This window comes from Numida meleagris, chromosome 2 (assembly GCF_002078875.1).
Source record: "Numida meleagris isolate 19003 breed g44 Domestic line chromosome 2, NumMel1.0, whole genome shotgun sequence".
In the NCBI taxonomy this organism is placed as follows: Eukaryota; Metazoa; Chordata; class Aves; order Galliformes; family Numididae; genus Numida; species Numida meleagris.
In genome coordinates, this window is record NC_034410.1 from 118,966,038 (window position 1) to 118,991,529 (window position 25,492).

Here is a 25,492-nt window from a genome sequence, read left to right on the forward strand (position 1 = left end):
CAGGTGTTGTTTCATGACTGGAAGTCTGACTGGCTAGCATCCTATGTAGTTTTTCATGCCCGTGACTTTGTTTTTAATGCACCACAAGGTAGTTATAGCCAACTTGCAACTTGCTAGCATGTTACATACTGTAGGTTGTACAAATTGTTTCAGCACCTTATTTCTACCTTCTGCAGCGGAACAGCTCAGAAAGAGCAGAGTATCTTTTTAATTGGCTGCTAATTTTGGACCCCTACAACTTTTTATATATTGTAGGAATCTATGTGTTTGTGAAGTGTAGTCTTCCATTTCTTTCTGAATTCACATGTAGTTTCATAATTGTACTGTATGTAGTTAACTGCTCCAGGCATGCTTGTGATCCTTCTTCATGCAGTGGGGAGGACTTGTGTTTTAGAGTATGTGAGATCTGTGGAACTTGTATTAATAAGTGAGTGACATTCCTTGAGTGCCCTCAGACGTGAAGTTAGGTAAAACATTGAAGCAGTCTAGTGTGATGAAGGAAAAACACTTTTAAGTGAACTTCTGTTGATTGTAGGTTGGAGAATGTATTTCTTCTGGTCTTAAGAGCTAAACCATTTGATTAGCTCAGTGGTTGTTTTCAGGAAGATTGGGAAAAACATACAAAATCATCTATTTATTTCTGGCTGTCTGTGATCTACTGAGGATGTCAGTATTCCCCCACCTTGTTTCTCCTCAGGAAATGCATTAGTCTCAGTATTAGGACTGTAGCTGTGCATTCATAGTAAGAAGTGAAGAGTCATATTATTCAGGATGCTAGGAAACATCAGCCCTAATCATGGAAAAGATTACATTAATAAACCAGTTGTATAGGTTCTGAATTGCAAGAAGAGAAGACCAAAACTAAATTTGCTGTGCAGAAGCTACTGAAACGGGATTCCCTTGGCTTCAATCTGCAAGAGAATGCAAGCAAGTTTGAAGCAAGGAAAGTAGCTCTGTTCACTTTCCTTGAAAGTGTAAGGAGGTACAGGGAAGAGAACAGTATTACACCTTTGTTTCTCTTCCTTCCTTTTTACTTCCCAAGCTGTGTTTTATTATCTGTAGTCTCCTTGCTTCATCCTGCTGCAAGGGTTAAGGAGGAGGGAACCAGGAACAAAGAGAAGATGTGTTAGTTAAGAGTGGACTCTTCCCACACAAAAAAAACCAACAACAAACAGCAAGATGGAGTAGAGGTAGCTGCAGTTCTTCCTTTTTCACTTTATATGTAGGGAAAAAGAGGAATTATACAGTGTATCATCAAGTATATCCATCCTCTTCTACTCAGCTCTGTTTTTGCCTACTTTTAGGTAGCTGTTAGACCATTTTTCCTTTAAAGGGAAAATATTCTGTAATGTTATTTCTGACTGAACTGCTTGCTTTGAGTTTGGGGGGAAAGGAGAAAAAAAAAAGCAGTATTGTTCCTTCTTTGATCACTTGTTCCACTGTTTGTTTAGAAATAGTGCAGAGTAGCCTGATGATGTTGAAAAGGATCTTAAGTCATTCCTGTTTACACTGAACTTGGCTTACACGTGTGTACTGCTTGTTTATTTTGATTTGTTTATATTGTATCAAGTTTACGTTTATTCTTAACAGTTGTTCTGGACAGTACTGTCTGGTCCTGGGCAACCTGTTCCAGGTGTCTCTGCTTGAGTAGGGAGTTGGACCAGATGGCTTCCACACATCCCTTCCAGCCTCAACTGTTTAGGTGGCTCCCTGATGCTAAATGTTTTACAAAAGGATAAAGATAAAATCCCTCATACTTGAAAGAATACATGTTAATCCTTTCTTGTCTAATCCACTTTTGTTGGCTTTGAATGTCTTTGCTGGCTTATCAGGACCTCCATAATTGCTTGATTCATGGATTATTATTATTTATTTATTTTTACACTTTCTGTTTGGGCCTAACATGGTTTGACCACAAATGCTTTTTTATTTTTTTAATTTCTGACTTTCCATCTCTTAAGGTGTAGTTTATGTTTGAGTATTCTGACAGTAGTGGAGTTCATATAAAAATAAACAATTGCTATTACCACATGAGATTCCCATGCCATCACTTCTGTATAGGATTTCTATGCTCTTCCTGTGGTATTTGCTCTCTTTTTTAGGTCACTATTCATAGTTTTCCAGCCATTAAACATATGAAGTATTCAAAATTTTGTTTTAAGGGATAGGAAGAGATAACTCTGTAATCCAGATCTGCTTTGTTTGGAGTAGTAACATGTAATCTCAGTCTTACTTTGGACTGTATGGTATCTATCTGTAATCTTGGAGGCAATGACTATTGCATTTCTTTGTTTTCTTTAATGCACTTCTGAAAACACATGGGAACACGTTAATTTAAACTGCTATGATGGTGGCCAGGTCTTCTGAAGTTGTTATCTACATGGCTTAGAATACTATACTCTGAGGAATTGAAAGTCCATATGTCTAGATGCTCAAATATCTATTGGTAGATGAACTGTAACACTTTGCTGTCCATGGGCAGTATATTTGAAGGGCTATATTGTTAAGACACAGATGAGGGATTTTGTATTACTTTGAACACTTATATATTCAAAATTTCTTGTAGTATATCTGTTTTTATTTATTTATTTTAAGTGATCATTTCCAGTATTACAGTTTTTATGTCTTAGTTCTTTCAAGAGGAAAGAGAGTTTGTTGTCTTTACCTATTTGTATGGGAAAGTTGTTGATGTACTTCCATATCTTGAACAAACAGAACTGTGTTTGTCATTTTTTGTTTAGCCTCTCCTGCACTTTCTGCCAGCTGAATTCAAAACCACATCCATCTACCAGTTTGGCTACCTTTCCTGCTGAATAGCATCTCTCAAATTATTTCTGTTTTCTCGTGAATTATCTCTGATCTTCAACCGTCCTTCTCATTCTTATGTTTCTTGCTTGACGATATCTTGTGTGTTACATTGGACGATAATCTTTTCCCGAGTAATGCGTATTTCATTTTCAAAATCAAAAGGCTTTCTCTAGGATTCGAGCTTATCTTTAAAAAACTTTAAAACACTTTTTTATAACACTTGTTTAAAACACATCATTAATATTAGACTTTTGTGTTTTTAAGATTACATTCAGTGTCCGTATTGTCAGAGGAGATTTAATGAAAATGCAGCTGACAGACATATCAATTTCTGTAAGGAACAAGCAGCACGTATTACCAATAAGGGGAAGCTGGCAGCTGATACCAAAGGGAAGGTTCCTACTCGAACACAGGTGAACTACAATATTTTTCTTTAAATTGTATTTTGCTCTGGATATCAAATCAAGCTTGTTAAATATTTTGTGTTGCTCTTAAATTGAATTAACTATTTTATTCTATAATTTTATTATTTTATACACTATAATATTATTTTATTAAATTAGGCCCTAAGCATGGAAAAGGGGTTTGGTTATGAAAGTTGCAGTCGAATTGGTAATTTAGATAGTAGCAGGTGCAAAACTTAAAACTATCAAATATTATTTGGACTTGTGAAAATGACCGATAAAGGTAGCAGCAGAAAGTATAAATGCAGTGTTTGCAAACAAAGTTTAATTTCTTTAGTGCCTTCTGAATCCACTTCAAGTCTGTTCCTTAAGTAGACAAATAAAGGTGCAGCATTGTTATATTTTGCCGAATAGAGACTTAGAGCATTGAAGCAATTCAGGGCAAGGACTGCAGTTGTTAACTTACAGATTAACAAGTGAAGGATTTAAGTGTGTTTCTTCATTTGGTGGTGAAACTTCTTTTTTTGGAAGCTGTGAAGAGTAAATAGACACAAGCAGTTAGTCTAGTGATTCTTGTACTATATTCCAAATCAGTGTTGGACTGACTGAGAGCAAATATGTTAAAGTGGGCCGTGAAAGGCAAAAATGATGTCGCCCTGGAATATTCTTTTTAAAATTACCAGGTAAAGATGTGGTAATGTTAAGCTCGTGAGACAACTATGGAAAAAAAATTGAGAAAAGCAATAGAAAAGTGGAAAGAACGCACCACATGTGGTTAACTGAAACTAACAAGCAAAACCACTAGGTTGGACAACATTTCCTACTAGTATGATCTCAATACGTACAAGGCAGCAGGCTAGTAGGGCCTGTTTGTCTGATCCAGGTACCAGAAACAAACTGGCTGCTAGTAATCATAGTTTGTTTTCCCTCAGTGCCTCCAGTAACTAGCTGTCATATTGCATAGATAGTTTGACTTAATTGCTTAAATTTCTAGGCTGTATTTTGTTACAGTACAAGCCTGCTGCAGTTAAGAAGATGCCTTCTGCAGTGTCAGCACCACCATCATCATCACGTCTACCACAGCCAAGTGGTGTTAGCAAAACAGTTGTAGGTATGAAATGAATGTTAGCAATTTTGCATTTCTTTTCTAAATACTGTTTTTCAGGCAATGTAGTAAAAGTAGTATAATAGCTGGAAGAATTTCTAAAGCATTGCCAAGTGATTTAAACTGAAGGAGTAAAAACTTAATAGGAGGAGATCAGTGTTACAAGAGCGGATAAGATGGGGTTTCTGTCTTTCATGATTAAAATGTAATATTTTAGTAGCCTGATTTTTTTTTTTTCTGATTACACAAATGATAGCTTTGTACTTCATTGTTCAAGTTTATACCATTCTTTGGAGATGCTGGAGGGATGGAGAAAGCATAAGTTGGAAGTGGTTCAGGTTGTTCCCTATTCAACAAGATTCTAAAGCATGTAGGACTCTTGTGTTTTATGTATCATGTCAAATTGGGGATTTTCTGAAAATTGAACCTGCAAAATCATTCCATGAAATAATGTGCAATTTTGTCTATTTTTGATCTTTCACATCAGCTACTTCTGTTGCTTAATTCTGTAATTAACTAATATGCTGAATGTGATCATGAATTGGAGAAAATACGTAGTCAAGCCATGTACGTTATAATTTCGCAGACTGGTCTTACTATGATTTCAGTTATTGATAGGATTCTATGTGTACATACTTCGATATTCTAGACTTCATTTCTGAAGAAACTGAGATCCATTTTTTTATCAGAATAGAACATTTTCCCAATTGTCTATTTACTGTAAACTTTTGGAAGCTCACCTGATTTTTTTTTTCCTAGTATCTTGGTATTTGTTAATATCTTCATACTTCTAAAACTATTGTTTTGAATTTTACAATAAATATATAATGAAGGATGTCTTTCAAATAACAAAAGCGTATGTTTTCTTATATTTCCCTGCTTGCTTTCAACTGTAAGGTTCCTCTTCAAGTAAAGCATTGTCTTCATCTGGATCCACTGGCAGCAAAATTCAGTCATTATCGCCAGCTCATAAAAACTCCTTGGGAATGGTGAACCCACAAGCAGGGTAAGTTGCCTTCTAATGTTGTCATTAATGGCTTATTTCATATTCATTTGTACTAGTTCTAGAAGAGTCTTTGGGCTATTCTTTGTTGTTCTTATTGTTGTCCTGTTTTCTGCAAGATTCAGAGTGCAGTACTTTGAATTCATCCTTTATTTATAAACATAATTGAAGTTTAAGGGACATTGGAGGAGGTGAAGATGCATTTTGTAATGTTAAAATAACAGTAAAGGATGTGAAGTGATAAAACTACTTAAAAAAGAATGTGCAGAAGCAGTTGGAACTGTATTGTTTTTCTTTGTAAAAGTGAAAAGGTTTAAAAAGAGAAAATATCAAGTATAAAGTCTAGAATTTTGTGAAAATAAAGACACTTCTGCTGTGGATCACGAGGCAGTTGTGACAAAATCTTTCCTCTGAGCACAAAAGAATGGACACCTTCCCTCCTCTCTTCCCAGTAAAACAGACGAGGCAACACATGAAGGCAGTAGAATCCTGTGCTCGACAACAGTAACAAGAAATGGTAGATGTAGGTTATTCGAGTTTCCTGAAAGCATCTGTTGAGCTTGAGGCTGTTACTTGTGTTTGATAGGGGGATATTCAGTGCAAGCTGTATAAAAGAAGAAATTTATAAAAGGAACTGAAGATAAGTACTAGAACAGCATCACAGAATGGTTGAGGTTGACAGAGACCTCTGGAGCCATCTGCTCCAACCCCTGCTCAAGCAGGGACACCCAGAGCAGGCTGCCCTTGCCTGTGTCCATGTGGCTTTTGAAGATCTCCAAGGAGGAGAAATAGAGAGAGAGGCTGGGATGAAAGCCTTTGAAATCAAAAAGGAATCTTAGTGTTAGGTGAAGAAATACATTGCAACTGGAAATGGAAAAGGATTGTTATTTTGCCATGCGCTGTGAAGACCTTCACTTTTCTTTCTTTGCCTTGCTTCAGACATCTGCTTTTCCATTCCTGCTGCTCTCTTTTCCTGTGTGTTTCCTTCAGAACTGTAAGATTTGGTAAAAGTGATTCAGATCATTGTGAGAGACAAGCACCTACAGAGAATCATCAGGTTATGGATATCATAGATAATTATGATTTGGTCAGACGTTGTTAATACTTCAGGGACAACAAATGAGTAGAGTATAAGAGTAAAGGAAAGGCTCATCTGGTGCATTTCAGGAAAATGAAATAAGTTGAATGTGGGCAAAAGGAAAATATTTTTATTGGAAGCAAGGGGAATAGGTTTGGGCATGATTAGAAGTGAATGTCAGCGCAGACAGGTGGGTAAGCATGTTAAGCCATGATCAGCGTGCGTATGGCAGGGAATGGTGATATGAGGAAGAAAGAATAGGTGGAAATACTGGCTGTGGAAGGCCATCAAGAGTAGCTAAACTGCCAAAAGGAAATAATGGACTTCAAAACAATGTGCAGGGGGAATTAGATGGCTGAGCTGCAGAAGATGAAGTAGATCTGCAAAGCGCTGCAAAATGAGTCAGCTGAGATAAGTTGAAGGCATGTTTCTGACTCCAGTGGCCAACTCCGGCTGTTTGGGAAAGAAATACTCTTTCCTACTGGTAGTTTCCAATTGCAGTCTGTTAGTTTGTGAGTAGATACAGGTTTTGATCTTCCCTTCTTAACAAGGAAGTTTTGTTGAACTTTACCAGTCAGTTGCTCACTGAACTTACTACTTACTTTTGTCAAGTTTGTAGGAAGAATTGTGACGTGACCAGATCAAACAGTAATGTATGGGGAGGTGTTTGCACATGTTCTCTGTTTTCACATGCTGTTGCCTGAAAGTAGATGACTTCTTTTTGGCATAGCTCTCAGATAATATTCTCTGCAGAGAGGCAATGAATATTAGCTTGACTCATAGTGGCACTTAGTTGCCTGCACAATTGCACCATTTTTAAAAGAGATAATGAATGTGATGAGTGTTTCTGCCTGCAGTCCTTCTTACTTCTGTGTTCTGAAAAAACCTGTATTCCGTTCTTGCTTTTGCCAAGCAAAACCTTGCTTTTGTGTTTTATTGGTGGTCATACTAACCAGTCTTCTCACAAATAGAAGTCAACTTAATGTGTATCTTTTCTAAGCATTCTAATTGAGAGCTTTTCTATTGTCTGTGTTATACTTACTTCTGAGAACAAATTTGTCAGGTGTTATGCTGAAGCAGAGAGACACAGGAGTAGTTACAACATGGAAAAATTAGGCGCCTCGCTTTGGTCAATAGCGGCAAATTTTGGCCCTAATCTATTCTCAGTCATAGTGCGTGGGGAGAAGGGACGATCTGAGATGTGTAGGGTTCTATTGAAATACCTACAGAATCCTATCAGAGTAGGGAATGAGACATTAACAGTCAACATAGTAAAGTCAGAGAGTAAAAATAGTTAACATTACACTGAGACAGATTTTAGGCATTGAAGTGTCAGATAATTCAAGCGTTAGCTAATTGCAGCTTGAAATATTTTATAAACATTTTATAAAAGCTGCTCTTCCTTCTGAGTTATTATTGAACTGATTTACTGAGCACAGTGTGCACATATGTTGTTTTAAGTGCAATCATTCAAATGTTAAGAATGTTAGAGTTTTCTGGTTGTTTTTTTGTTTTGTTGATGTTCAGGAGCTGAGATATTTTTTGATTTGGTTTAATTCTAGTCTTTTGCTGTAAGAAAAGACCTCCTGAAGTGTTATTCACTCCCTAAGGCAAACAGTAATTTTACATGTTTTTGTGTATTAATCAAGTGAAGTCTTCCATTTTTGCTTAGATTGTTTTAATTCCAGATTTGACAGAGGTTTTAAGGCTAGATAGAATTACAGTTCTAATGTGCCAAGTCAAGGATGAATTAGATGGATATTTGAGAGGGGGCAATTTAATCCAACACTCTGACTCTTCCTCTTCAAGGTACCTGTTCACTGTGAAGGGACAAGAAACTAGAATCTTTGGCTGAAAAAATAACCAGATGTGATTAAAATACACAGGAATGCAGTTTCCCTGTTGCTCTCTAGGTGGCACTCTTGAACTGCTGTCAGAAAGTGTTGTGAAAGGCATACGAAGCTGTTGGTGCACTTCTGTCAAAGGTGAAGGCTAGGACAAGGCTACGTCTCTCGGGTGTTTAGTTCTGTACAGGAGAAACTATATAACTTCATTTCATATGAAGTTCAATATTTTGGTATACATTTTTATTTTATAAGAACAGAAATGCAACCAAACTATATGAATTCTGTTATTTTAATGTTTTTGGTGTAATATTTCTATTATTTCTCTCCCCATGTAGAGAACCACAGTTAAAGCATCATCAAAATAAGCTAAATTTAGTTTTAGTGAGATTGACTTTGTGCATGTGAGTCTGGGTCTGTAAGCAAAGCTTGGCTGTGGGACTTTTCTACCTTAACAGAATAAAAGCATGGCCTTTTTTAAATATGAATGGAAATATGGCATAAGGGCATTGTTTTTGAGTCCTAGATAAGCAAGCAAGAGTGCAAAAGTAGTGTGTGACTGTACTGCTGTCTGTGGAAGACCTGCATTCACTTGAGTATATATGGGATTTCATCTTTCTCATGTTGGTGAACTGGGAAAGGTTAATTCTACATAAATTTGTAGTTGGGCTTATATTTTGATGCGTGATGTTAAAACCCAAAGTTTGATACATCTTCTATAAAAGCACAGTTTAACACTGTCTTGCATTTCTTGAGGAGTAGGGCAGTTCTTGTAAGCTGCCGGAAGCAATAATTTCAGGAGGAAAATTGGGTAGGTCCTTCCTATCCTACTGCAAAGCAAGCAGCTGGATTCCACCCACACAAACTATGTTTTGTGTAGCAGAACTTAACTCTTTGTTGCCAACCAGAGATCTTTTGCATGTACAGATTAATTTCTCATCTCTGCATATTTCATGTATGAACATAAATTTTTCTTTCACTGTGGCTTAGAAAATTGTTTTTCAGTAGGGCAAGTGTGCCTTTAGAAATTACTCTCATTTTATTTTATTTTTGAGGTAAACGTTATTACTTAGTGTTAAGCTGGGTGCCGTGACTGGGAGTCACATCTGTGAGTGACACACTGTGTGCTGTCTTACAGCTGGAGTGCCACATTAACTGCTCATCTAACTCATATCAGTATATTGAAAATTTCATTTACTTGTTTGCCATACAGGACCTATAGCCTTTAAAAACAATCTTCAGTTATTGTCCTTAAGTAAGACTCTAACACAGCATTGTTCAATGAAATCAAGGCTAGTAAGTCATCCTGGTGGTCAAAGATTTTTTTGATTGCACTTTTATTCATCAGTATATGAGTGGGCTCAGCATGTTGTGGGGATTTTTTTTTTCTGTTCAAGTGTGGAAGGATATTGGTTCTTCATTTTGGCAGTCATATCTGCTGCTAGGGTACTCTACACTACTAGAATACTCTACAGTATTCTACACTGCAGGTGCTCAGAGTTCACCAATCATGTTAATGTGTTACTGAAAGTTCAAAAGGGAGCAAAGGAAAATACAGCGGGTTGGAGTATGTGCTGAAAACCTCAGTCTTTGCTTCTCATTTTTGGGAAATATGGCTTTGGTCAAGCAGGAATTGATAGAACATTTCCTGAGTTAATTAGCTTGAGCTAGAACATCTGTTGGGAGGAGGAGTGGGAAGAACTCAAGGGGAACTTATCTGACAGCCTGCATTATATGGGAGCTGAATTGTCGGACTAGTATCTCGGTGTTCCCTTCTGATTTAGTAATGAATGACTATCCCTTAGTGTTGTTCAATTTGTGCTCCTTTTGAGGAGATTTCCTTTGATGCTTTACAGATGTAACGTGGATTGGAAGGTTCCCAAGAGAGGATTCTCAAAACCTAAATTGTCTTGCAAAATTTATAGGTCCTGTACCTTCTAATGTGCTACTGCAGAAGGAGCGTGAGAAGTTGTGTGATACAAGTGTTGGAAGTACGCAAGCTCTTTTTCTAGTGTTGTGGGGTTTTTTTGTTTAGACATTTAAAGCCATATGAAAATAGTGAGCTTCCTTGACAGCTCTTTAGTCATTTTTCTACTACTGAAGTTCATTAAGGTTATATGACAAGAGTCAGAAAATTCTATCTTAATTTTAGTGTGTTATTTCTCTCAGTATGAGAGTGTATATTTTTCATTATTACTTATGTTCATTTGTTTTCGTTATGACTTCCCAGGAGGGATAGGGAGCTTCAGATGAGCTTAGCTTCAGCAGCCTAGGCATTTTAATCAATTTTGGTTGGTTTGCTTGGTTATAGCTCTTTAATTTCATAAGGATCAATAAAAATACTCTGAGGTTGTCATAATTTTTCAGTTAGAGCTGAGATATTATTTTTGTTGACAATAAGAAGAAACACTTTGTTACATTACTGACATGGGAATGGAGATATAATTGAATTTTGCAAGTTTTAGAGGATTAAGATGATAAAAAAGCAGAATTTTACTGGAAGACCTAATTTTTCTGATACAAATTATGATTTCTCAAAAAATAGCGTTCCTTTTGATAATGTTGAAGAGAAATATAGTGTTTTGTGGGTTTTTTTGTATAATCTTTTTAGTTTGGAGTTGTTATTCTTAGTAGTTTAAAAACAAGTGTTACAAAAGTACTGCTTGTATATAGTGCTGTCTGTTCTGAGTGGGTGTTTTAATGACAAAAACAAACTTCTTTCAGGCTTTCTTCTGTGTTCTTTTTTCCTTGTTTCTTCTGACACAACCTGCAGCCCTTTTAAAAAAAGAAAAAGAAAAAAGTTGGGGGAGGGAAACAGTTTTTCTTTCCTGCTAATCCTAAAGTCGAAGAGGCTTGTACTTGCATCTTTTACTTCATAACATCTTAATACAGTTGGCATGAGTTGTAAATAGGAACCTCATTTTCTAGATGGGATGAATTTGATGTTATAAAAAGTATTCTTAAGACAAAAAATGCTCAAATGTGAGTGTATTGTGTAAACTGTGAATGACTAGCAATAATTTTATTTTGTTATTTTTTTTAAATATATGCATTGGAAACGTAATCCAATTATAAGCCTACAAAATTCTCCTCTTTTTAAAGTAAGAACTCCCCTCTTGTTTTCTCAATTTGTTTCAGATAAATGTCTTTTTGGTAAATAGGAATTCTTTGGGATTATAGATATGTAATTGTGAGTACTTTTTTTTTTTTTTTTGCAATAACTTAAATAGCAATCTGACAGTCTCCTTATGAGTACCCCTTTATATATTTTAGTAGTAAGATGGACAAGTTAGGCCCACCACTGCGAACTGGAAGAGATGTGCAAAAGTTTTATGACACTGATACAAAAACAGGCAGTACCATCAAAAGACCAAATGAATTGTTGCCTATAAAGAAGTAAGTATCACAAATGAGCTTGATATATCAGTTAAAAAGAAATGTTCCTCAAAAGCATTGGAATATTTGAAGTGTGACCTTGATAGATATCTGCTTCCCAGTATGTCTTTGCTAAAAATGTTACGGGCATGTAATCAGTATAAGTATTTCTTTTACATTAGGCTAACTGCTTAATTGTAGGAATGGAAAGGTGATGAAAACGTTCTTTGGGTTTGATTTCTTCTGTCACTGATTCTGTGCTCAGAGTAATGTGCTCTGTAAACCTGAGATAAAACGGAAGTGATATGATGCAAAGCTTAAGCAAGCATGTAAACCTGTAGAACAGCTGATAACTTCATAAATGATTGCCTTACACACAAATATGTTATGGCAAAGGAATTTTATTTTGCTCTTGAAGTTGAATATTTCCTTCTCCTTCTGTAAGTTATCTGTGACGGTCCAAGAGTGTAAGTAAGGTAGGCTTTATGATCAAAGATTAAAATCAAGGCTGCTTTGGAAGAAAGAATGTTCCATCTTTTAAAAAGGAAATAATTATATAGTTAATGCTTTAGTTAAAGTTATATATATATTTATAGTTATCTATAGTTATATATATATAGTTATATAGCTAATGCTTTAATAGAATTCGACATCTTCCAAATTACAATGGACTGTTTCTTCATAAATACCTCAAAGCATATTGCAAAAGAGTAATTAGTAATGAATTATGTAGCCCATATTTGGAATACAATGACTTACATAGCAGAAACATGTTTAAATCTTGCAGTGCTGTTTTAGTGTTGTAATCAAAGCTGAAATATTTTTTAAGACAAGGCCAGAATATTTGAACTTTTGTTCCTATTTTAAGAAGTAAAAGGAGAAAAGAGGAGGGGAAGCCTTTGAGAGGTATAGATTGTGTGTGTGTGTGTACATCTGTTCCTTTCACACCTAGTTAGAGCCATGAATCCTGTGAACCTTTGAAAATTAGGTCAGTTTAAATTTTGTAATGCATTCACTAAGCCATATTTTCCGTATCTCAGTAGTTCCTAAGCGTGCTTACAGTAACCTCTGTCTGTAGAGCGGGGACTTCTCTAGAGAGTTTTTTTAAGAGTATAGACACTTACTGTGCTCTTCATAACCCTACTGTTTGAGTTGTACTTAATCAAATGTCCACTGGAATTGTGGATTAAACTTGTCTTCCTTGCAGGATGTTATTCAATATGTTACATGCCAACAGCACTGGAGAAATGGGAATAACTGTTAGCCAATGTTAAATTCAGCATAGTGATGTGGATGGTTACAGTTTAGGGCAAGGGTTCCTGGACTTCAGTGTGCCTGCTGAAAATTATTTATGATTTTGCACTGAAGTATGATCTATGGTGGGTGACAGTGGTATCTGTCAAGAACATCTGAATACACCCTGTTTAGGAAGCAAACTTGGTATTTCGGTCTTTTATAGTAAAATATAACCAATTGCAAATGCCTAAATAGAAAAAGGCAAGCTTCTCATGCAAATTTGTTTCAGTTTTTGATTTTGCAAGCAGTGGTAATTCAACTAGAGGCACAACATGAGCTGCTTAGGAACAGAGGTCACCTTCAGTCTTAATTCTTTTGAAAATGAGACATAATAATAAACATTTGTAAAGGTATGTCTAGACTTCAAGAATTAAAGGTGACACTGACAATCTCATCTGCTGTTAGGCTCCATCGGTACTTCATGTTGTACACCTTAGAAGAGGTATTATATGTATGTTTTCTATAATTACATATAGGGAGATATAATTCTATATCCATAATTATACTGGACAAATAGATAGAAGTAGCAGAGGTTAGGGTAGAAGAAACCAAGCTGTAGTGACAGAAGTGAAGATGATTAAGAATCTCTGGCCATGTTGAAAGACATCTGTCTCCATAGATCAGATTGCATCCTGCAGATTCAGTTTCAAAACTGGTTATCATATATACATTAAATCTGATGCTAATTTTAGTGTCCTGAGCTGGGGTGCATAAAGTTACAGGCAGTGGCAGCCTACTAATTCTGCTGCTGATTTACTTGTAAAAAGGTAGAAATCAGTGCAGTTACCTATAAGGCTAATATATCAGTCTGAAAATGCATGAGTTTTTTTTGCCATGTTTTTCAGGACTTTGGTCTTTTTTTTCCTGGTTTCATCAGTAGCCTTTGTACCATATTGGACACCATTCAAATGATGATTTTTAAGACGCTGAAAATCTGGGAAAAAAAGTATGACTCATTAATAGATTCAAAAAATTTGGTTTAAATTATCAGCATTGTCTAGACAGGAATTGGGACACAATTCTATTCCTTCTTTCATCGTGACTGATCCATGATCCACTGTTTCTGTTTTGTCAGTTGAATTATTCTTTATACACTTCTCTAGGTTTCAGAGTGAGTAAAAGTCCAGTATGTTTTCCTGCACTACTGAGCTTTAATGAATTTTACTTACATTTAAGGAAAGGTCTGTCTACAATGTAAAGTGAGATAAAAAAGATAACACATGCTAGTTTTTATAACCTGTACATACTCGTGCATACTTGCAGCAACATAATTTGAATTGGTTAAAACTTTTATACTGGAAGTCTGTATCTTCTGAAAATCTGATATAACTTAGGTTTTAATTCTGATACAAAATTATGTAGTGATTTTTAAATCCACACTTTTTTTTAATAAAATCATCCTCAGAATCTCTTTGCAAAGTAAGAGAGCAGACAGGAAAACTAAAGGAGAAAAGGCTGGTATTCTGCCCAGTGAGCCAGAATCTTTGATTATTCTGCTCTGCCTGTCGAAACCATTCTTGTTAAATTTGAATATTTTATCCAAATATAGTTTCACTTGATTCAATCTTAAATTTTATTCATGGATTTCATTTTTGTGCTTAATCATTTGATCGCTTTTCCACTGGAGTATCTTAAGTGACTGGTTTTAAACAGAAGGAACTGAAAAGCCCTCCTTAGCCTATGTTATTGATATGGTAGAAAAAGTCGCCTGAAATTCAGGAGTTAGTACACTGATCCTTGGTTGTGTCAGTGCTGCATTTGAAGTTTTTTCTTCATTTATAATTGGAAAACTGAACCAAGAGTATGTTAAGAAAAGACAGGCTCATCTGGAAAACATAATTGTTGGGGTTTTTATTACTGCCTGGGCTCTTGGTGACTAAATTTTTTGTCCATGAGCCTGTCTCAACATAAATTTCATTTATTCATCAGTGTTCAAGAACGAGAATGCAAAAACTTGGTTAGTTGTGGGCAAGATGTCACAGTCACTGAAGCCTTGCCAAAGAAGAAATCCTCATGAACAGTAATTCTCTTGAGCAATGAAGACAAATTCTGTCCTTGATCACTGATGAAAAAAGGATGCCCCTTCCCGTCTTTTTTTTTTTCCTTTGTGCTGCAGAGATTTTCCAGAGAATTCTGAAGTTTTCACCACTCACCAAAGCAAGCACAGAGATGTTTAGTGTGTTTAGGATGTGCACTGGAATTTAGAAATTATATACTGATGCTAATAAGATCCGCCAGTTCGTTGTGACCTGCAGTCTGCTGCTTTCTAATTCCCTGAAATCCTTGCCAGTACTATAAAGTGACTTGCAGTCTGTCGAGGAAGACCTTAGAATATACCAAGCAATCAGTATTGTGGATTCTACTTGTATTTTGGTGTGATAACAAATGAAATACATGAACAGGATAGGACTTGTTGTGCCATCGTGTAGCTTGCAGTGTAAGATTCAAATCAAATGCAATCCAAAGCAAGCAAGTTCGTGACAAAGATTTTCTGAGTGGTGTTCATAGGAAATAAGTTATTATTAATATAGTAAAGCAATGGATGGATTGTGGAACTAATTTTTGTATGTAATATAAATATCTCTTCTTGTGTGTATATATGTGTATATATAATTAATCGATAATTTTTTCTGTTTTAGAGGTGCGACAAAAACAAGGATATCAACCCCTCCTAGCGTGGCAAGAACTATGAGCACGGGTGCTCTATCAAACAAAAGAAAAACTAGTAATTCAGACGGTTACTCAAGGTAGCTTTTAGTTTTGTTATTTTTTCAGCAATAGAATCTTCATTTAAGGGGAGTACTCATTGCAGCATAAGCTGGGGGAAATATTGTTCTCTGCAGTTAATGGATAACTCATAGTCAATTTGACTTGTCCTGTTTTAGAAGCTCAGGATGTGTTTTCCATACTTAATACATCAACACTGTCATCTAGTGTCTTAAGATGTGCAGGAGGCAGTGTTAGAAATGTCAAAAACTCCTTAGAAACAGTTGAACATTTGGGTGAATGGTCTTTCAGATGACGTGTGGCTCAACAGAAGTTAAATGAAATGTACATGCACAGCACATAAAGAACTTGTCTGGCAGATACTCATTAAAGGGGAAAAAAATATCGTTCTTCTAGACTGTTTGCCTTTCTTGTTTTGACAAGCTAATTTTTGTAAGTTTCCAAATCATCTGGTTAACACAATTAATGACTCATACACTTACTTTATCCTGCTCCTAAAAATTTTGGCACTTCTTGTAGCCTTGTATCTGGAGATAAGTAGGCGAATTTTGGTAAAGTTACGAGGTAAGCATGAAAAGGAGGATAATTCGCTGCAAGGATTTAAATAATTTTGGATCAAGTGAACTGCATTAGTGATAGTTCTTTATATCTGTTTTTTTAGGTCTGATGGTAAAACTGGGAATGACACTGCTGACTACCTATCCTCAGTCAATGGGGGAAGTTCAAAAAACAGTGAAGGAAATTCATCTGTACAGTTATCTAAATTTTGCCATGAATGTGGAACAAAGTATCCTGTGGAATGGGCGAAGTTCTGCTGTGAGTGTGGGATTCGAAGAATGGCTGTGTGAACACATTCTTAAAAGCAAAGAGAAAAGGAGATCTTGAAAGCATATGCTATGTGCTGCTGCATGGAAAGCTAAAACACTCATTTGAGTTAGGCTTCATCCTGCAAACATGTTGAAGCATCACATAATTTTCTGAGTGCAATCTGCTGGTTACATAGTAATTTATATATAAATATGTATACTGTATATAAAAGTAACAGGTACCTAAAACTGTGCCATTCAAGGAAATACTCTTTAATCTCAGCTGGAAATATTTTAAATTAGGGTACAAATGTGTTAAGTAACTTAAGTAGTGGAAGTGGTTCAGTGTTACTTTTCTTATATAGTCCTCTAGAAATTATTTAAGTCACTCACCCATAGGGAACTAGCCATGAAGAACTTCTGCGTCATAAGTTTCTCTGTGGAGGCATTTTCTTCATGTGATAGTAACTAGATGCTATCTGTGTTCTAAGTGAAAACAACATGAACAACTCCCTATAAATTCCTTGTTACAAGTGCAAAAAGACTGGAGCCCTTTTATCTCTTTATTGTAATACCTTCAGTGAACTTTCCAGTTACTTGCAGGAATTTTTTTAATGATTCAAATAGGAAAAGGTCTGGAAGTTCCATTCACATCTAAGAAAATCAAAAGTTGTGGTTGTTACTCTGCCCGTTCTGTTTTTGAATAAGAACTTGTTAATATTTTATGTGTTTATAAGGACAAATGTGATATTTTAGTCAGTTACTTTTATTCAGAAATAGTTGTCTTCCTCTTCCTGTGCTTTCCACCATGGCTAGCATATTTAAAAGCTCTTTCCTTTTGTCCTTAAACTTTGCAAAGGTTGTATTTTTTTCTTCTCTTGTGTCCTGAAGGAGACTCTATTGCAATTGTACCTAAACGTTGAACTTATTTTCAAAAACAGCCTTCTTATTGTATCCAATGCAGAAAGAGTTCCATAAAAACGTGTACTATTAGAAAAGTAAAGTAAGTAGTTACTGTTTTTTTATACTTACTCCTGTGCAAATAGCAGGTCCAGAGTTTGTACATTTACAGCTCTACATGTGTTTTTGTGGTGGATTTTCTTCTGTTGTTTTTTTTCCTCCCTTCCCCAATTCTTTGTATGTATGGGCTCTCATGAGGGCATTATGAGGGCAACCTCATGAAGTTTGCAACAGGCTTCATGTGAGTTTACTGGTAAGAAGTGTTGGGACCTGTAAGCTGTTCCTTTTTTTGTTGTTGTTTTAGTTTTTTGTTTATTTTTTAAACAACACAATCTACAAAAACCATTCACAAGCTGCATCACTTGTGTCTGAATGTAGTGATTTGTTTTGTGAAGTTTTATTTTGAAGTACTGCTACCATCTTATTGGAAGAACAATCTGAAAGGACTTAATTGTGCCTTTACCACTGGACATTCTTTTTTAAAAAAAAAAAATTGTTTCTTTCAGCTCACAAGCATTGTAAGCAATTTATATAGATTCTTTTTTAGCTTTTGCAAAATATACTTCAGTGTTGCATTATAGAAACTTAATCATTGAATACATTTTCAAAATGTGCGTTTACTATCAGTGAGGCCAATTGTGGGGAAACGTGAATGAAGAGATTTATCTCCAAATCAGGTTCCATTCTTGGAGGATAAGAGATTTAAGAGGCTTGAGGTAGTCATCTTCCAGGCCAAAAACTATTGATATTTTAGAATTACTTCAATGATATGAAATTGTCTTACACTTTGTATAAAAAGTTATTTCCAAAAATTATTCTTTCATCTAGTGTAGTCTTGTAAATAGTTTATACAAGCTGTCTACAGAGTATGATAGGATGGATAACCATTAATGAGAGACCTGACAAGTTTTAGCCAAATTATATTCTAGTTAGTTTAGGTTGTAGGATCCATATTTTGGCACATTCATATCTGTACTTAGAAAAAGTCAGAATCCTGCGTCTTTAGCACAGTTAAGTCTGCTTTAGAGAATTTCTCCTGGACTTGGGCCTTCGAGGTCAAGGGTTGCTGGAGGTTAGGAGCGTCCATCAGAAAAGATGCAAATCCAAAATAGCTTTGATTGGTTAGTGAATCTATAAAATAAATTCTTTATCTGACTTGATGAATTTCCGGTTCTTGTTTCTGCTGGAAGTATGCGTTTTTACCACTTAACTGAAAATGCATTCTACAGGGAGAAAATTTTGTAAAGAAATAAATGTATTCTAGGTTTTCAAGGACTGATGAAGCTACTGAAAAATATATTGACTTTTTCTCCTTTGAATTGCAAGTGGCACATTGCCTAATTTTAAAATCAATTCCCATGAAATAATGATAATTTCTGCTTTTTGAGTAGTGTAACTCTGTTTCCAGAGATGCGTATAGTAAAGTGAGTGACACTACTTTATTTATGCTTCTGTGATTTATAGCAAGAATTAGAAAGGGAATTAACCTGAACTGAAAGAAGAAAAAATTTAAAGCTTTCCTGAATTTTTAATTTGGCCTTACAGGAATGTCTACTGAAGTATAAATGGCTATCAATAGTAACATTTTATAATGTGTATATGTTTGAGTATACAATAAAGATAAGCAGGCAATGAAAATGTAGCTGACTATGCTGTTTATTACTGTAGAGTGAGACTATCAGAAACCTATTATGTATCTACTTTGAGCTGTTTTTTTCCACTGAATGACAGGTTTCTAAAGTCTTTGGTGTTGCTGACAGTAGAGAGTATTACATGCACGATCAGAACAGATCACTGTAACTCCATCTAAATGCAAATAGATTTGCTCTGCAGAACTGAATATGGAAATAAATTGATTGTAATATTTAAGGAAAGAATGAACTGTAAGGGAGATTAGTAAAGTCTCTGAATATCGATCTTCAGGTATATTGCATGTGTCAAGAAATATCTGAATTCAGTTTAACAAGACCTAGGTTCAAACCCTCTTGCCCTACTCCTCCCCCTGCCTTTACGTCTTGGTTCTTCATGGGAGGAGAAAACATGGGTACGTTCTGAAAGGGCAGAGTTCCTGAATGCTTCAAGAATCAAAATTTTTATAATTGTAAACATGAAACACCTAGATAAACTATGCACCCAGATGCACTGCATTGTTAAGTCTAAACTTTGCTAGTGTCATCCTCTGGATGACCTGTTGACAGATACTTAACTTAAAAGCCTAAATTCCTTAGATTAAATGTGTAAATTTGGGATGATGTGGTTACTTCATCTGTCTTTTCAGTTGTGTATTTGTGTGTGCACATATGTATTGTGTAAGAACTCTAGTCATACAAATACAAAATGTTGTTTCACTGAAGCAGAGTTGATACAAAACAATACTGAACACTGCTGGGGGATTGTGAAGTTCCAGATGGGTAATAGGTGTACGTACTGTATACAGAATATGAAATTTATTGATGTGATCTCAATGTTACCTATGTCTATGTCTGACCCTATGACAGACTTTCTTTTACCATCTGCTACTATAAGTTCCTGGAGTGCTTGCTAAGACATGAATATAATTCAACTAATGAGAAAAGAAGGAAAAAAAGAAAGGCTAATAGTAAAATCCCATGTAGAGAAACAAGAATGTTGTTGCTTGGGTCCTGACTAAGCATGTTTACATTCACATTTTGTTTTTGTGAATATTTGATTTATAAAGGATGTCTGTGTAACAGAAAGGAGTTGTAGGAACTGAAACTGTACTGTTGCAAGTGCAATGGAGTTTTGAAATATACTGGCTTCAAAGGTGAAAGCAGGATAGCATAAGGCTAACCTTTATATGATTTACCTTTCACGAGTTTATATTTACACATGATATTGTTTCCAGTTCTGAAAGAAACTATATGGGGGTATATCTAATACTCACAGCAAACTTAAATGTATGGTTAGATGGTTATAGATAGTTATATCCTCAGTGTAGCACACCACTACAGGAAAGTGGGCAGTAAGAGGCAGAGCAAGCTTTAGCACCCTTCAGGTAGTAACTGTGAGCATCTAGGCAGAATTTTTCAAATTTGCCAAAGAGACTTAAACAGCCATCAGCCTCCCTCAGATGGATTTGAAAAGCTTAACCTGAAGGTTTGCCTGGCCAGGGAGCTCTCCATGGTGCTCCTGACACCAAGCCTCTCCCTGCAATGTGCCTGGCAGTGTCTGTGTGAGCTGGTAGCAATGTATGTAGAGTAAGGAGGTCTTTAACTCAACTCCAAAATGTCTTTTAACTCCACCTGTCTTGGAAGTTGTCATTTGAGTGAGACTAGGTCCTAATTCACAGTTGCAGTTAAGAATTAGTGTCTGAAACGCAGCATGTGAAGAAAATGGTTTCATTATGCATGTTCATCAAGTCAGTGAGGGAAGGTATGATTGCAGTAATTTAAACACTAATGAACAAGGCATTTAGCAGTGCACACTGATGTAGGCTATGTAATTAGTTAGAGTCTTAAATTAAATGGCATTGTCAGTGTCTTACAAAGTTCTCAAGAAGTACTTACTGGTTTTCAACACATAGCTTTTGTATCTGTGCAATGAACAAACTTTTTATAAGTTTTCTTAAATCTTGACTAAAAAATGTGTGTTTTGTAAGAGCACTTGTTGCAACTGCACTTCTTTCAGCGTGACAAAGCTATGAGTAATTATTTGGGTTGTATGAGACACTGGAAATACCATCTTTGAAGTTGTTTTTTGGTGACTGGTGAAAATATTTTCATTGACTTTGAAGAAGCACAGCGCATTCCAACTTGTGATGGTTTTGTTTCTGGGCAAAGTTTTGAGTTACTTTGTTGTGTCATTGAAAGAAATGCTCAGTAAGACATTCTTAGCTGTATTCAATGTTTACTTGGTTGACGCTGTCTCTAAAGTATTCACGATATAAGGGATTAATCTTGCATATTAGTGGGCTTTGTTTTGTTCATTATCTTTTTCTTTTTTAATGTATGTTGTTCCCGAATACCCTTTTCTGAAGGATCCTGCTCATCCCCATTTCGTGTTGGCAGAAAACATCCCACTTATATTTTCTTTTAAATAATTAGTGTTTCTTCTTTAAAAAAAAAATAGGGAAATCATTTTCCTCCAATATAAACAGCAACTTGTGAGACAGCAAATCAAATATTCGGTTTAATATTTTTGAACAGTGAGCATAAGGTCTAAATATTGTTTTCCATTGTTCTTGTATTTGAATTTCTGGCAGAAGTGCAGATGGATTTGGGTCTGTTCTTGTAAAATGCTAAGTATTCCATGGCTGTTACAATACCTGCTTCATATGATATTTAATATGTATCTTCACAAGTTTATTGATGTTCCATGTTTTTAAATGAAATGTTCATTCATGTATTTAAAGTGATTAGTTTTGTCTGCACTGCATTTATTATGTTTGCCTTGCCCTTCAGTATACTTAATATTTGTTTGTGACCATCCAATGTTTTGTGTTTTGTTTTAGCAGAATGCCTGGGTTTGTGTTTTATTTGATATATTAACATTATTTTAAAGTCTTAGTTCTGTTTTCATCAATAATTGTAAATCACCACCTGATGCTAATTTGCCACTTGTTAACAATAAAGTGAATATGCCAATAAAACTTCTTGAAATGCATGTGGGTTTTTTGTAGTCAAATGTGAAATTGCCTTAAAATAGCATAAGGATAGGTAATATAATTTCAGCCTTAAAATATTGTCATGTATTTCATCTCTGGGAAACCATACCTACTGGGAGGACATACCCACTGTCTTCTCCTAGAGCTTGCTAGAGAATCATGAAGTTACCCTTTTCAAAGGACAGAATTTTTTGAATTGACTTGCAAGATAAGATTTGTATTCGTCAGTTGCCTTGAAGAATTATCTATACCAAATACTTAGCAGTATTTGCTCATGTGAATTTAATTCTGTATATCTTTCCCAACCATTTGGAGTACTTAGTAAATATAGAGATATAGAGTGATATATAGATATATCGCTGTGATATCTGTAGTATTTTTTTTTTAAAACTGTGAGGTATAATCTGTAACTAAACTTGATCTGGATCTTTTCTGCTTTGTGTGAAGTCAGAGCACTGTTTCGTTGACAAAATGAAAAAGAGAAGTTATATTCTTCCAGTAAAGTTCTACTACGTGACCAGAAATTGTAAAAAGGATTGGGTTCATGATTTTTTTGGCTAAATAGGACTGAGTAGAGACCAGTTCCTCTTTTTCTTTCTTCTTTTCAGAGGAAAGTTCCTCCTGATGGCTTTCGTTTATTTCACCACACTCTCTTCAGGGGAAAAAAATATATTTTTTCCTTCCTTCTGGATGAAACGTGCCAAAAGGCTGCAAAATCTTGTCAGTACTAAGATTCCATGGTAACTCCCCAGAGGAAGGAAACTGAAGGAAAACAATATCAGTCAGGAGTGAGATTTAGTTGAGGAACTTCAGTTAAATGCTGTAAAGTAAGATACCAACCCAGTGTCTTTTCTTGATTTGATTTCCTGAACACCAGAAATTCTTCCTTCTCAGAAGCTGTGCGTGACTTGCTCTTACTGTTAGAAATTATTCAGATGTGCTGCGTTATCTTACTCAGAGGGGTTAATCTCTTTCTGTTCAATTCACACAGTTCCTTGCAACAATGGTGCTAAAATTTTTTTACTAAAATAAATATCTAAGTTGACTTCCGTTACTTCCCTTGCCACCTTCCCGTAAATTCCATGCATTTCTGAACTGTGGCTTTGACCTAATCATATTCCTTTTTTGCAGTGTCCTCATTTCAAAACAAACAAAAACATTAAAAAAAAAAAAAATGAAAGGGAGGTAGGAGTGGTGGTGATACCTTGCAAGGTTCCCATCCCCTAGCTCATTCCCTGCAAAGCAGTTTGGTTTAAACACATTCATGATTTCAGGGTAGGCTGGAGAATGTTCTGAGAAGAAACAAATCATGAAGACAAATCTCTGTGTTTAGCAGTATGTCTTTGCATGTAAGTGCTGACTCAAGAATCTTAGCAGTAAGAATTAGGCAAGCAGCATATAAAGAAAAGCAACCAGGAAAACCACAATTTCATAACCACACAATTTAAAATTATTTTCTGGATCTATGTGTGATCTTTCCCCAAGATAGGCCAAAAACTGTTTGATTGGCCTCAAAATTTGACATGTGAGCTGCTGCTTAAATTATTTAAACTGACTGAATGTTGTGATTTCGGTAGTGAGTAACATTGCATCTGTGTATTTTTCTTTTTTATTTACACTGAACTTTCCTTGCCAAGTGATAGTGGTTATTAAGTCTTGGCTTCCAGCTGTTCCCAAGTTTCAAAAAAATAGCTGCTATTCTTCAGACAAATTTAGTCCACTGCCCAGTGGGACTTTGTCAGTAGAAGTGATTTCCAGAGAAGTCTGACTATGGTTTTGGTGCTCTCATTTGCAGTACAATACCAGAAAATCTGTTTCCCATTTAAATAAAAGGGTTATGCATTTTTGGTAGTTTTTTCATTTGTTTTGGTTTTTGCTCTTGTTTAGTGTGCTTTCCTTCTCCCTTATCCCCCACTTTGAAGTTAAAGTTGCAATCCCTTAGATTAAGAGCTAAAGAAAATATCTGAAATCCGCTATCACAGTTTTTACAAAGATACAATTCTTACCTCAAGAAGTCTCCTAACCATAAACAAATATGGGGTTGAGGGGGGAAAAGCACCATAGTGCGTTTACCTTGCCCTTAACCTCTTCCATCACTTCCATTAGAAGTAGGGCATACTGGGTTTCATGGATTCAGTAGAGCGGATCTTAGTCCAGTCAGGAGATCTCTAGTGTTGTTTGTAAGATATCTCACCATTTTGGGAATACCAAGATTTCAAAGAATCATAGAATCACCAAGGTTGGAAAAGACCTCCATCATCCAGTGCAACTGTCCACCTACCACCAATATTTCCACAATGAACCATGTTCCTTAGTACAACATCTAAATGTTTCTTGAACACCTCCGGGGACGATGACTCCACCACCTCCCTGGGCAGCCCATTCCAGCTCCTGACTACTCTTTTGGGGAGAAATTTTTCCTAACATCCAACCTGAATCTCCCCTGGCACAACTTGAGGCCATTACTTCTTGTCCTATCTCTAGTTACCTGGGAGAAGAAGCCAACCCCCACCTCACCATAACCTCCTTTCAGGTAGTTGTAGAGAGCGATAAGGTCTCCCCCGAGCCTCCTCTTCTCCAGACTAAATGATCCCAGTTACTTAGCTGCTCCTCATAAGAATTATGCTCCAGACCCCTCATCAGATTCACTGCCCTTCTCTGGACATGCTGCTGGGCCTCAATGTCTTTCTTGCAGTGAGGGGCACAAAACTGAGCACAGTACTCAAGGTGCAGCCTCCCCAGTGCTGAATACAGAGGGATGATCAATTCCTTGCTCCTGCTGGCAATGCTATTTCTGATGCAAGCTAGGATGCCATTGGCCTTCTTGGGCACCTGGGCATGCTGCTGGCTCACATTCAGCTGAGTGTCGACCAACATCCCCAGATCCGTTTCTTCCACACAGTCTTGCAGCTACTATTCCCCAAGCCTGTAGCGCTGCCTGGGGTTGTGCAAGACCATTGCCAAAGTGCAAGACCTGGTGCTTCATCTTGTTGAACTTCATCCCATTGGCCTTAGCCCAGAGATCCAACCTGTCCAGACCACTCTGTAGGGCCTTGCTACCCCCACGCAGATTGACACTTCCTCCCAACTTGGTGTCATCTTCATACTTACTTTGGGTGCACTCAGTGCACTCATCCAGGTCATCAATAAAGATATTGAACAGGGCAGGCCTCAGCACCGACCCCTGGGGAACACCACTTGTGGCCAGTTACCAGCTGGATTTAACTCCATTTACCACCAGTCTCTGGGCCTGGCATTCCAGCCAGTTCTCATCCAGCAAAGAGTGTAGTTTGCAGAAAATTTTCACTCTGAATCAGGAAACAACAAACTTATTTGAAGATGTCCCAAAATATTTAGTCCATGGTGGATACCTGGTCTGGATGTGTCTACTTATATTTGCCAAATTATAAGCAACTAAAAAATTGATATCTTATAATGGGAGTTCCTGAGCAGTTGGAGGTT

At 36.3% G+C, this 25,492-nt stretch overlaps 1 protein-coding gene across 2 annotated transcripts in view; it reads left to right on the top strand.

Moving 5' to 3' along the window:
* ZC2HC1A (zinc finger C2HC-type containing 1A) overlaps positions 1–22,029 on the top strand; it is a 34,881-nt gene extending 12,852 nt beyond the window's left edge. The window contains exons 5-10 of one of the 2 annotated variants that reach the window (XM_021386019.1): positions 3,073–3,221; positions 4,224–4,323; positions 5,215–5,323; positions 11,516–11,638; positions 15,553–15,660; positions 16,302–22,029. In XM_021386019.1, coding sequence (XP_021241694.1) covers positions 3,073–3,221; positions 4,224–4,323; positions 5,215–5,323; positions 11,516–11,638; positions 15,553–15,660; positions 16,302–16,488 — 776 coding nt within the window. In that variant the 3' untranslated portion in view covers positions 16,489–22,029. The remainder of the gene's footprint in view (positions 1–3,072; positions 3,222–4,223; positions 4,324–5,214; positions 5,324–11,515; positions 11,639–15,552; positions 15,661–16,301) is intronic. The other variant, XM_021386020.1, reaches the window with a different exon arrangement.